The sequence below is a fragment of the Sinohyriopsis cumingii genome, chromosome 4 (genome assembly GCF_028554795.1).
Source record: "Sinohyriopsis cumingii isolate HCF-2022 chromosome 4, ASM2855479v2, whole genome shotgun sequence".
Classification (NCBI taxonomy): domain Eukaryota; kingdom Metazoa; phylum Mollusca; class Bivalvia; order Unionida; family Unionidae; genus Sinohyriopsis; species Sinohyriopsis cumingii.
This window is the reverse complement of record NC_142964.1, coordinates 89,470,327-89,483,872: the sequence shown is the minus strand read 5'-3', so window position 1 is coordinate 89,483,872 and position 13,546 is coordinate 89,470,327. Positions and strand designations below refer to the sequence as shown.

General features: G+C 34.4%; 1 protein-coding gene across 1 annotated transcript in view; it reads right to left on the bottom strand.

Annotated features, from left to right (window-relative positions):
- LOC149801638 (solute carrier family 12 member 1-like) overlaps positions 1-13,546 on the bottom strand; it is a 52,846-nt gene that overhangs the window by 9,640 nt on the left and 29,660 nt on the right. Inside the window, exons 8-15 of the mRNA XM_089955906.1 lie at positions 12,454-12,702; positions 11,686-11,793; positions 10,822-10,945; positions 10,069-10,170; positions 9,150-9,305; positions 7,343-7,442; positions 6,322-6,437; positions 4,872-5,002 (exon numbers count right to left, since the gene is read on the bottom strand). Coding sequence (XP_089812032.1) covers positions 4,872-5,002; positions 6,322-6,437; positions 7,343-7,442; positions 9,150-9,305; positions 10,069-10,170; positions 10,822-10,945; positions 11,686-11,793; positions 12,454-12,702 — 1,086 coding nt within the window. The remainder of the gene's footprint in view (positions 1-4,871; positions 5,003-6,321; positions 6,438-7,342; positions 7,443-9,149; positions 9,306-10,068; positions 10,171-10,821; positions 10,946-11,685; positions 11,794-12,453; positions 12,703-13,546) is intronic.

Genomic DNA, 13,546 nt, shown 5'->3' with positions numbered 1-13,546 from the left:
GCGGTTTAAACCAAGAAGACTAGAGAAAGACAACCATGCACAAATAAAATTAACTTTTGCAGCCAACACATTTTCTTTTAAATAATTCTCTAAATTTGCTTAATAGCCTATGACTACTGTAGCAATGAATAATCCGGGATAAAATTTGCGCTTACATAAAGTTACATAAAATAACAGATGTCGTGATGGCTCATCAATTTTGAGGTCAATACAAATATTTTCCAGTATCAGCAACAAGCTGAAATAAACTAGTTCAAACATAATAATGTTAAAGGGTTTAATTCCTGTCGAAATTGCCATGTAAAGTTTCGCAAACATGACCATTTTCTGTTTTATTTGTTCGTCTTGTCTATGTTTTGTATGTGCCTTTGAAAAAGACTCATTAAAGAGTCGAAAGTACTGAGACTAGCTAGACACTAGTTTCGCACTGTTCATTGTCAGAGCTTTTAAATGTATCTAATCAATCCCTGACATACCTGATCCCTTGCTGGATCCAGTGCACTTCAAAGGACTGTTATTCGCCATATGATTTGTATTTCTTATATTATCAACCTCGTATGGCCCGATCTACCTTTTGGTGTGATCTAACATCCTTTCAATTCTGTATTTTATGTCGTGTTAATGAATACGTTTAAATTTTTTCCATCTTGAATTTAGATAATTGCCTCATCTTATTGAATGGAGACGATGTCTCAACCAATACAGAAAACACTCAACACTTTTCGCAATGAAACTAATGCCTTACTTTGTTTAAAGCATCATCGCAGTCTTTTGCATCATTTCCTCGAAACAAACACAGTCACTAAATGTCTTCAGATTCATGTCAAGCCACAAATTATTGGCAAGAGCTCAAACAGATTCAACAAGAGATGGAATACAATAACCCACGATGCGTCCATGAAACTCACAGCCCTACTTGAGGAAAACATAAATCATCAATATCTAGTAATATTAGCAACCATTGAAGCATTAAAACAGCAGCTGAAATGAGTTTCCACAGAGGAACAATTGCAAACATTTTACTCTAAATTAAATAAGGATCACAAACGGCTCTCTGCAAAACTATACAAAGTCAGAGAAAGAAAACTTAGGAGTCATGATCAACAACCAAATCACTATTGTAAAGAAACGTCAGTTGACGGAATTTCTTCTAAAACCAAACGTAAGAAAAAAATTCGGCGTAAAAAGAAGAATAGTAAGCATTCTATAGCAAAACCTAATTCAGCTGTTACTAACTCAGTGGGCAACATCTCAAAGTTAGAACTTACGGAGGTATAAGTAAAACAATTATCGAAGGGTTCGAGTTTCTGTCCCAGTCTAAAGACATATGCCATAGAAGCTGAAAAAGGACACCGAAGAGTTTAGCTGCCGATTAAGACTCAAGTTCCATTTTGCCTTGCAGCCAATGGATAAATCAGAGGAACATATAAGCTGCGACTAACCCATATTCAGAAAGAAAAGTAATTAGACCCCACCAAAAAGTTCAATTCCAAATCTAGAAACCTTTATCAACTTAGTTGAAAACGACACTTCCAGACATATCAACCATACTAACAGATAGTCTAATTTGACAAAAGAAGAAACAGATGCCCTACACTGACTGAAAAGTAGAACAAACATCATAATTAAGCCTGCAGATAAGGGTTCCGCTGTGGTCGTAATGAATAGGGAAAAGTACATCACTGAAGCAAGTAGACTATTAAGCGACGGTAGGTTCTACCAAAAACTAGACCATGATCCAACACTGGAACATGCAAAAGCCATCACTAATATTATTGACGAGGCGTACCAAATCGAACGTATAGACCAACAAACGATAAACTACTTAAGCCAAGAAACCCCAAGGGCAGGTAGATTTTATCTTTTACCTAAAATCCACAAGCAAGGAAATCCGGGCAGACCTATAATCTCCGGTAGCGGGCATCCTACAGACATGATATCAGAATATCTGGATCATTTATGAGAGCACATGTCCAAAAATACCATAATGTCTTCAAGACACGACAGATTATCTCATAAAAACAAAGCAAGCTAACCATTACTGCCAGATACATTGCTTGTTTCTTTAGATTCACATCTTTGTATACTAACATACCGCACAACGAAGGGATACAGGCGTGTAGAGAAGCATGGGAAACCAGAACTGTAGACAATCTACCCACACACTTCATAGTCCAACTCCTGGAGCTTGTCCTAAAACTCAGTAACTTTGAATTTAATGAAGAAAACTACCTCTAAATCAATTGAACCGCAATGAGTACAAAAATGTCCCCTTCGTATGCTAATATTTGTATGGGAAAACTGGAGGGTCAACTTTTAGCATCGGTTGAACTTGCACCATACCAGTGGGTACGCTTTATTGATGATATAGAAATGAAGTGGCAACATAGAAGAGAAAATCTGGATGATTTCATATCAAAGGCAAACAACTTCCATCCCTCAATACAATTCACGGCAGAAGCCTCCAACTCAAACTAAGTCTTCCTGGACACAACAACCAGACTGGTAGAAAACGAAATCCATACAGACATCTACTCGAAACCAACCCATAAACACGAGTATCTACTCCCAAACAACTCTCATCCAAAACACTTCATTAGGAACATCCCATATAGCCAGGCACAGAGAATACGCAGAATTTGCTCCAACGATGAAATATTCCTAAAAAGGTTTGAAGAGCTATCTAAACATTTAATTTACCGAGGCTACGACAATGACCTGATTACGGAGGCAACCCAAAGGGCTAAACAAACAAACCGTGATTTCCTGCTAAAATACGGAAAGAAAGAAAAGGTCGATAGGATACAATGTATCCTGACCTACCATCCAGACAACCCCAAAGTAGGTAAAATTATCGGGAAACACTGGCCCGTCGTAGAATCGTCGGACGCACTGAAGTTAATCATCCCTAACAAACCTGTACTAGCCTACCGGAGACCACACAAACTCAAAGACATCCTAGTCAGGGCGAAGCTAACGCCAATCACTAATCAAGACCACCCTAGTCAATCAGGCCACTGCGGCGATAAAAGGTGCACAACCTGTCAACATATGACAGAGACCAGGACATTTTCTAGGACAGTGACTAGAGAAAAACTAAACATACATGTCCAATCAAAACGTGCACAACAGAAAATGTCATTTATCTCATCGCATGTAAGATCTGTAGCCTTCAGTATATCGGAGAAACTGAAAAGCTACACAAAAGGATCGACCTTCATAGATCTGATTGGCTGAATGACAAAGAAGCTGTACAGAAGCCCGGTCGCAGTAAACTTCTCCCCTGGCCACACTTTCAGCAATATAACACTTTTTGCAGTTGTTCACATCCCCGACTGGAGTTCCCTAACCAAGAAAGATAAGGAATCATACTGGATATGCCGCCTTAAGACATTGAAATCAAGCGGTTTAGACCAAGAAGACTAGAAAAAGACAATCATGTTAAATAAAATTATCTTTTGCAGCCGACACATTTTCTTTTAATTAATTCTCTAAATTTGCTTAATAGCCTATGACTACTGTAACAATGAAATATCTGGGATGTAATGTGTGCTTAAATAAATGTACTTAAAACAACAGATGTTATGGCTCATCAATTTCTAGGTCAATATAAATATTTTCCAGTATCAGAAATAAGCTGAAATAAACTAGTTGAAACCTAATACAGTGAAAAGGTTTAATTCCCGTAGACACAGCCATGTAACGTTTCGCAAACATAACCGTTTTCTGTTTTATTTGTTTGTCTTGTCTATGTTTTGTATTTGCATTTGAAAAAGATTCATTAAAGAGTCGAAAGCTCTATTTAAATACTATTTTCGCACTGTTCGTTGTCAGTTTATTGAATTTATCTAATCAATCCCTGACATACGTGATCCCTTGCTGGATCCAATGCACTTGAAAGGATTGTTATTCGCCATATGATTTCTTTCTTCTTTATATATATATATATATATATATATATATATATATATATATATATATATATATATATATATATATATATATATATATATATATATATATATATATATATATATATATATATATATATATATATAAAGAGTGAGAGAGAGAGAGAGAGAGAAAGCCAGATACATAGTATATGAAATGGTTTAATCAAACTTCTGTCGATACTGATATATGTTCAGGTGGAGTGTTCATAAAGAGATTGTCAAATCTGTAGCTGTGGCCATCTTTGTTAGTCATGTCCACACAACTATCTTTCATAGTCAACTACATATAATGTCTTGTAATGGATGCCCAATGACACTATGATCATTCATTTAGGAGAAGTACAACTAACACGATTCTCAGCAATGCCACAATGCCTACATGTTGAATATGTTGACATCAGATAGACACAATTTCCATTTCAGACATTCTGCATGGGAGACGAGGTTTAATAGTGAAAATTCCATATTAATGTGACACTTCTGATCATTCGTGAAAGAGAACTAACAGTGATCAAAGTCCTAATGACGTCATATAGGTAGCACTCTCAATAGAACCTGTCATCATCCAAATGACATAAACTCATTTAATGAAAATGCCGTCTCAGTATGACCATTCGTGATTGGAAGCGATACAATTGATGTAATTGATGAAAACACGTTGTGTAATTGACCAAAAGCTCTGAAAGACAAAAAAGAACTGTAGTTTACCAAGTAATGTTTCAAAATAGCACAATTATGAAACTTCAGAACAAGCAAAAAGTACCCAACCTGCTCTATTCATGACAAATAATTGGTGGGTATACAAACAATCCATCTTCCTCCAGCAAGAAGATCAAACCAAGTTAAAAAGAGTGTGTCTCCTGTCTTATAACAGGTGGTTTGAGAAAAAACACTAGACATTTGTTGATCTGGCTTTACCTGAAGTAACACCTGAACACCGATTCTGAACGTAGGAGCCGCCACACTATTGTAGAAGGCCTTGATCTTGCACGACTTGAACCACTTGTATGCTGCTGTGGACTTGATGCGTTTCACATGCTCAGACATATCTCCCTACAAATATAACATAGTCGTATTCATTACCAAGGAACACACAATTACAAATCAAACTTTTCAACTGGATTTATTTAGAATCCTATAAATGTTATATTCTTTTCAAACGATGGCATCTCACAAATACGATATATTTCAATTGTCGATTTCTAATTTTTATTGTATGCATACAAATGCAAATATCGCCAAAAGTACACTAGATCCAGCAACGGGTGTGTGAGAGATCGATAAAGATATATGCAACAAACTGACAACGAATAATAGAAAACTAAATTCTTTAGACTCTCATTGATTCTTTGCCAGAGGATATAGCAAAAAGAGAGACGGCAAACAATACACACGAACAACGTATATTACAAAATAGTTCACTACTATGCGTAATGGAAGTATTGTTTGAAAATGTTCGATAGTGCGCCTGTTGGTTCGAATTCCGAAATATATCAAACGGGGAATAGATTATAGTCTTCCTTATCCTAATGAGATGCAAAACTAGTTTTGACCAGAAAATGTCGATTTTGAAGAAACAATACTAGATATTCTGCTCAAATGCGTGATCCTAAATTCCAAACTCACCAGTCTAGTCTAATAGCTATTTCCTTCGCAGAAATATTCAGCCCTACGTAGACGGTCAAATACTTGATATACCCATATAGTTGAACATTTTAAAAAAACGGCAAGTGATATATAAAGTATTTAAACAAAATACAACTAAAGCGCAAGGTCGGGATCCGTTGTGTTCAAATAAAACGGTCGAATCTTGGCAGAATGGTTACATTTGTACCCATACATATTTTTGAAACTCCATCTCCCTCATATTTTAGAACACAATGTTTGAATACACAAAGGAAAGCAAACTAAGCTACACCCTATACCAAATTTTCCGCCATCTACCAGGGGAAACACTTTCACAGTTATGTAAAGTGAATATTTCATCTGTAAAAATTGTAGATCCGCAACAGAAAAACACTTATCCTGCAGTACTGAGACACAAATAATACTGTGAATGTTGGTTGAGACTCATTTTGCGTTATGACCCCTGATGTCAGGGGATACTGGTTTGTTCCTGAAAATAGGGACATATAAATAGGGACGAATGTTTGAAACTGCACAGCATCATAACATTTGCTCTGTTGTTTTGTTCTTGTTTTCTTTAATTTAGAATTGTTGCCAGGTTTTTCACGAATACATTATAGTCTACGAATATAAACATTACAGTAATAGTATACGTTTAAAGAGACATGAACATTTTTTGACAGTTTTGTTTATGACATAGAGATTGATAGTGACATGTTTACAACACGAGATAAATGTTCACTTGCCTCAAATACGTGACCGCATGCAAGAAGACTTTGGCGCTTGGAAATAGCTGAACAGAAGTCAACCAGATCAACACGATTGCTGGGAAATCCTGTTAGAACCAGTATCTGAGGCCTAAAAGAATTTTTGCGTTGAGAAATGCGTTCGACATATTCAAAATTCGAAAAGAAATACCACAAGATACAAAGCAGTTAAATAGACATTGAAGTATATTATAAAAGAGGAAGCAGAGAGGCGGTCGAATCATGGAGTCTGATGAAAAAAATATGTAATCTAACTGAAGAATTAAAATAAGTATGGGTTTGTATTTATCGTGACTGAGAACCATCAGTTGCAAAGTAAATCTTAATACGCAAATATATTCAATATAATGGAATGAAATCTAGCAGTGACGTGAAGTTTACCTGACAAACATTCGCAAACAAGTCATCGTTAGAATGTATCCTATTCAGCAGCTGATGGATATAGAACCAATCGTGCTCCAGTTATGTGAATGAATAGCACTGCTGAATAATAATTAACCATGAAAATGTGTGCGTTGGCATCAAAATAGAAACAATAAAACTATGCGTGAAACTATAAATAGATATCAAAAAATAAAACAAATCTTGATCGTTAAAGCCAGGTAAATAAAATAAAGTCTCACTTATTTGTCGTAACACAGCTTAGACAGTTGAGAAAAAAAAGCTAAATCAGATAATCGCAGTCTTTAGGGCAAAATGATTTATTTCCCTGTACTTAATTTGTTTAATTCGTGATCATTAAGAACGATGGCAAAAATATTTAACACGTGAGGTTGTTTAATTTTCCAATGAATGTTATCAAGTGAAATGACTTTGAAAAAATTGTTAGGAAATTAAACGATTCTAAGTTATTACGAAGTTGTTAATGCTTTGCAAACATAAAAACTCTAATAATAGTAATGCATTTACCATGATTATACCATAATGAATATTGTGGATGTTCTTCTGACGTACAATGTATACAATCTGAACATATATAATAACAATTATGTTCACCTGAAATTTTTTACATGTTCTTCCACATTTACCAATTTCAAAGTTGATACCAGAGCTTCTTTGTATGCATTGGCTTGTGTAGACGATCCCCAGTTTACATCTGTAACATAAACCTCATACATAGTATAACAAACAACTACAAATAGTCCAAATGATCTATGAACCAAACCACAATATGAATTGTGGAAAGAAATTCTATATTTGCCAGAAGAAAAGAAAAAACGTTTCTTTTATAATCCTCTGGATTTCTTTTATGCCGTGCTGTCTCATTTTTAGTTATGGATTTTAACATGTATGGAACCGTTTCATTTATTGCTCTTTTGGGGTGTTCATAATGAACATTGTTTACAATAACATGATATTTGTTTCAAAATTAAGACCGACTGCTAAATGTACATTATAATATACTTACTGTAGATTCACATCAAAACAATAATTTGATATTATTATTACTCAGAGTGACTCCAAATCGCATCGGAAGTAAACATACACTCGCCGCCTTGAACGTATTTGGTGGAAATCAACTATGCTGTAGCATAAATATGGTTTTTAGATGAATTCGTGGATTGTAGTCAATATTCTGAATTTTGTTTCCTTTAAACATGCCACAGCTTACATTTGATTTAACCTTTAATTTTGATATACATCCTATTAAATGTATCAACTAAGTTGTCTCTTGAGAAGCATACAGTATTAGTCTCTGCTTGTGAAGTTGTTTTGTTTTACGAGGTTTTCAAGATAATATGTGCAAAATCATAATAACAACGCAAGGTTCAATTTATTTAGTAAATTAATAAAGCAAGATTGCCACCAGACTAAAATGGATTAATACCAGAATGTCTCAACATGTAAATGAATCACAGAAAAACCTATTTATTTTGAATTAGCACAGGTTCAAATCAACCGTGTCTGCCTCTAATTCAGTTCTTAACGACAATATAAGCAGCAGATTTATCCGTATATATAGTTATCTACTGTCATCTAAGAGGATGTGCTTCCTGTAGATAACAGTGAGATTTTAATAACGTTCCACTGATATTTACTTTCTCATTTGACCCCCTCCCCAAGTTTCACCAATTTATTTTGCCATAGACACATAATTACGTAGTATACAAATCTAAGGCAGAACACGATTGATTCAATTGTAATGAAGGCAGAGCAAATAACAAAAATAAGGTTATCCTTTACTTTCTTTCTCAGTCAAATTGACGGTATACATGTAAACGTGTTTTAATCCAAATGCAACGCACTAAATACTACTGGGAGGAAACAAATTTACCTCTCTGAGGGAATATGATGATTGAGGAGAACCTATGCAACCTTTTATCATGAACAAAAATTAAGTCATCCGAGTTATACAGCGTATAACAAAACGACACTTCTTAATTCTTAAGTAGATTTTATATATGAGTACTATCTGGACAAAGGGATGTGTTTGGTCTTAATACTAATTTCATCAGTGATTGTTTCGTTTAATTTTTCAATAAATCATGTTTCGTTGTTTTCGAGGTTTCAATAGATAGATCGAAAAATGTATCATTTTCAAATGATAAATTTTCCACATTAAATTTTTTGTAATTTTAATTTTAAATCAGTTCATTATAGAAAAGACAAATTGACCACAACCGTGCGTTGAAATAGATTAAATAAAATCAGATGTCGTAATTATCTAACTATCCCATTCTTTTTTTTAAGTGATGTGGAACTCATATCAACTTTATCATATTTACAAGATTTTTTTTTAATGAAACTGATTCACTTCATTTTAACTAAAAGTGTATGCATAAATTAAATGCTTGCGTTGTACCTGGTTTCTTGTACTTGACATAAATATAGAGGATAACGACGATGACGACTGTTACCAGAGCTGCCCACCAGTTGGTCAGGAACATGAAGGCAAGGCACAGCAGTGCCCCTACAAGGCTTATCCACTTGTTGTAATATTGGAAAGCTGGGCGAAAACCTGTGTTAGAGTACATACATACACTGTGCAATCTTGATTAACCGAACACTCTGGAGACAAAGAAAGTTGGTGGTGCTTAAGATCAGAGATTAAACTGGTAATTAATACAGATCAACGGATTATAGATACATAGTGCCGAAAAGAATACAGCATGCGTAATCACAATCATTATTTCTCCAGAGAAAATAATGAAAGGAAAGGTGTTCATACGCCATACATTTTTCGCTTCTAAAAGAATAAACATTTCCAAAACAAGGTTAGAATCTGTGCACACCATTTAGATTGTATTTTTTGCATGTGTAATATCTGTCTTATTAAACTGAAATGAAATATATTGTCCTGTTTAATGGTACAAAGTCTAGAGATAAACGTATTATTGACCATCAACCTACACGCAGAATTCCATAAATTTCCACTGACCTGTTTAACTGTATTGTTTGTAAGGTGGTGAATTTAGATTTGTATACATTAACAAAATATATTGAGATCAACTTTGCAAAACTAAACTTGGAGGTGTCTTACCTAGGTTACATAAAGAGTTAAACAATTGGTCTCCATTATTTATGTCTACACCGAGATGTTACTACAAGCAACATGCGACATGTAATTTCGTAGCTAACACTATTTAGTTGAGAGGACACAAGTTAATTTGACTTATAATGAGATTACATATAAAGAACTAAGCAAATAAAAGTTTGAAGTCAAGTACTCATTTCTTAATTTCTATGAAGACATTAAAAATAGGTTCAGTACGACAACATACCTGGTGTATTCGCAATGGATTCATTGAAGCAGGAATAATTTATCAGTGCATAGGCCATAAGGAAGATATTGGAAATAACTGGAGCGATTATATCCAGGGAGCCTAGATAAATAGGAAAATTATATATATATATATATATATATATATATATATATATATATATATATATATATATATATATATATATATATATATATATATATATGGGAAAATAACAGTGACAAACATATAGAAACAGGGGGAGAAAGGTATGCATAAAAGGTCATTCTCATGTAAAGCTGACTTGAATACCATTCAAGAGAATACAAAATAAATGTATCCGAGCAATGTTTGCTACGTACTATTTCAAGTGATACGGGAGCTTTCTCTATTTCCATTTAGTGGTGTTTAATCTACTCTACATATACAAGAACATCACGGAAAAGCAATTTATAGCAGAAGTTAATAAAAACTTGAAAACTATGGTGCTAATATAATCAACTTCACAAACACGCCATCGTCAGTGTTTCATGTTGTTACTAATGAACACAAAAACGAAAAACACGTAAAAGGAAAATGTTAGTGTATATTCTACGTGCTATGTTTACTTGCATTTTAACGGAAGTTACAACAATATAATCATCGTTTAGTGATCTGACGAGTTCACGTTGAGAAAAAGAAAATGTGCACTGTTTGATTGAAATATCACCCGACATTCTCTATACAAGTTCCAGGGGAATAGAAATTGGACAATCAAGTGCAAAGTGTGCTTACCGATGCATGTTGCAGCCACACAAATTGCGAATGTGAGAATATATCCTCTGTGTGGATCGTCTCTTGGACCGTATCCCTTGGAAAAGTATTTTATGAATGGGAAGAGTTCGTCATTTGCTAATGCCTGCAATTATTTGAAGCAGTACAGTATTTAAAAATCAAAGAAACTAAGCATCGGTAATAATGTTTTTTCACATCGTTATGCTTTATTTCAGAAAGCATTTTATAGGTATTTGCTTGACTCTCGCTAAATTATACCTTTCGGGACTAGGTCTTCGATAGCTTTAGACCAAAAGGCCGGCTTACAATTAACACTTATATAATAATCAGACGGATTGAGTTTCATATTGAATACATTCGTGTCTATTTTATATACATAAATGTTATCTGTATATCTATTCACACGCAGACAAAAATGACGATATCTGCATGCGTGTTTTAGGGCTTTATGCATACAGACATGTTTCCTGTGCAAAATAAAACATTGAAGTAACATTGACAGCTCTTCAACATGTGGTATCAAATTGTAACAATACAACCCAAATAATTCATAGATCCCTCAAATGTAAGTATAATTTTTGGGATCGAAGCTAATCTACATAAAAAAGCACAATACACCCTGGATTACAGCGCTTACTAAACAACGGAAGATTGCATTAACCATATTGCCCAATTAATCTGATCGCTGATATCACTCGTAAGGAACACAATTCTTTAAGAAAAATCAGAAAAAGATGTGGATTTTCTTCCAAATTCTTTCACTTGCGCATGGTATGCGTTGTAGCTTTTATGAAAATAAAGTCTCTTTGAAATATAACTATTGTTAACTTACGAGATGAAATGAAGAGATAAATATTTAGTCACCTGAAACATTTTTGGAGCGCCCAACATACTTGCTAGTGCGGACGACAACGTGGCTGAGAAAATCCCGGCAATAATGAGTGGCCTGAATGGTGATACAAGTCCAACAATCTGAAAGATTTACATTTTAGCTTGTTTAAAATATGCTAGATTTCCATTTCAAATCAAGATATGTTTAGGATTTCAAAGATGAAAAACTTCATTATAGACTTATATATATATATATACATACAAGGTTGTGCTAATTTTGTATTTAGAGAAAAAAGTAGGGTGTATGTGTGTGTTTGTGTGTGTGTGAGTGTGTGTGTTGTTTTTCTTTTCATTTTTGCTGGTTGGTTTTGATTGTTTATTTGTTTGCTTGGGGCTCATTTTTGCCGGCTGGTGGTGGTGGGTAAGGTTGATGAATATTATGAATGTTATGAGATGTTTCTAATTTAACAATAGCATTCCTAGTCTGATTAAAGTAACGACAAAGTTACTATTAATTGTTGACGAGTAGTAACCTTTGCGTTCGAGCAGACGAAAACTGTTTTCCAAAATTAAAGAGTAGATATCAGCAAAATAATCGGATAACAGAATCTCGAGAGAACGCAATTGATGAAGTCCTTTCAATAAAGCAATCTTATTTGAAACATTAATCTCAAAATTTAAACTTTCCGTATTTTAACCATTCTTTATAATGATGTTCAATGCATATTGTTATGAACATATTGTATATCAATTTGGCAGCTATCGTACTCAATTACTGTGATTGCAAATGGAGACACTTACCCCATTGTCATGCAGAGTACCATATTTGCAAGTTCCATTCAACTGGGAGCAATTTGTGACAATGGCAATATCTGGATTAAGCTGCACTGTCGTCAAGTTTCCAGCCACCAATTCCGTCACGGTTGCTGCTGCTGGTCCTATCGCCTCCCTGAGCAAACATCCTCCGGACGTCCAAATGATAGCCAGGTAAACCAATGACGTGATGAGAATGGCCAGAAATGTGCCTTTTGGAATTGCTTTCTGTGGATCCTAGTGGAAAATGAAGAGAAAGAATTTTTTACATGAAATCAATGTCTAAGTATTTCCCAACAAAATAGTTATCACAGTCTTTGAATTAAGGTAAATAAGGTACAAAACAGAAGATACTGCACAGGTTGCAAAAGATAATAAAGTATATACAATGCTTGAAACTAGCGCCATTAGTCTTTAAAATTATAATCAAAATTGTCTAAAATCTCTAATAATATGTGTTCTTTATATGATGGTGGAGAACCTTCCAGAGCTAATAATATGTGACTTCAATTCTTTTGAATTACACGATCATTATGAATTAAAGTAACATTTTTCTATCCATCGCGATTTTTATATTTATAAGACACACGTTTAGTGTGATGTATATTAACCTATATTGAGTGCTTAACAATTGTTCATCATTATAAGTTATACTTTTGACCATGGTCACATGTAAGAAGAATGTTTTCGTAGCATTTGAGTTCCAACCAGTCCTTTTTAGGATTAGACTGGGTTGTTCCGTTAGACTGTTTCACATCGTATTACGAAGTAGATGAAGTGACGATGTTATAAACAGGGACTTGAACAAATAGAATTAGACTGGGTTGTTCCGTTAGACTGTTTCACATCGTATTACGAAGTAGATGAAGTGACGATGTTATAAACAGGCACTTGAACAAATAGCGGATTCCCGTTTTAGATCTGTCTGTGGGAAGCCATTTATTTTCAGATATCATAGTTGTGTGTTGCTGAAATATAATTAAAGAGGAATTGTTTGCTTAAATTATTCATTGGTCTTACACAAATGCTGATTGACATTTGGATTAAGGCATTTTTGTGAACCCAGTCAACGACAATCTGA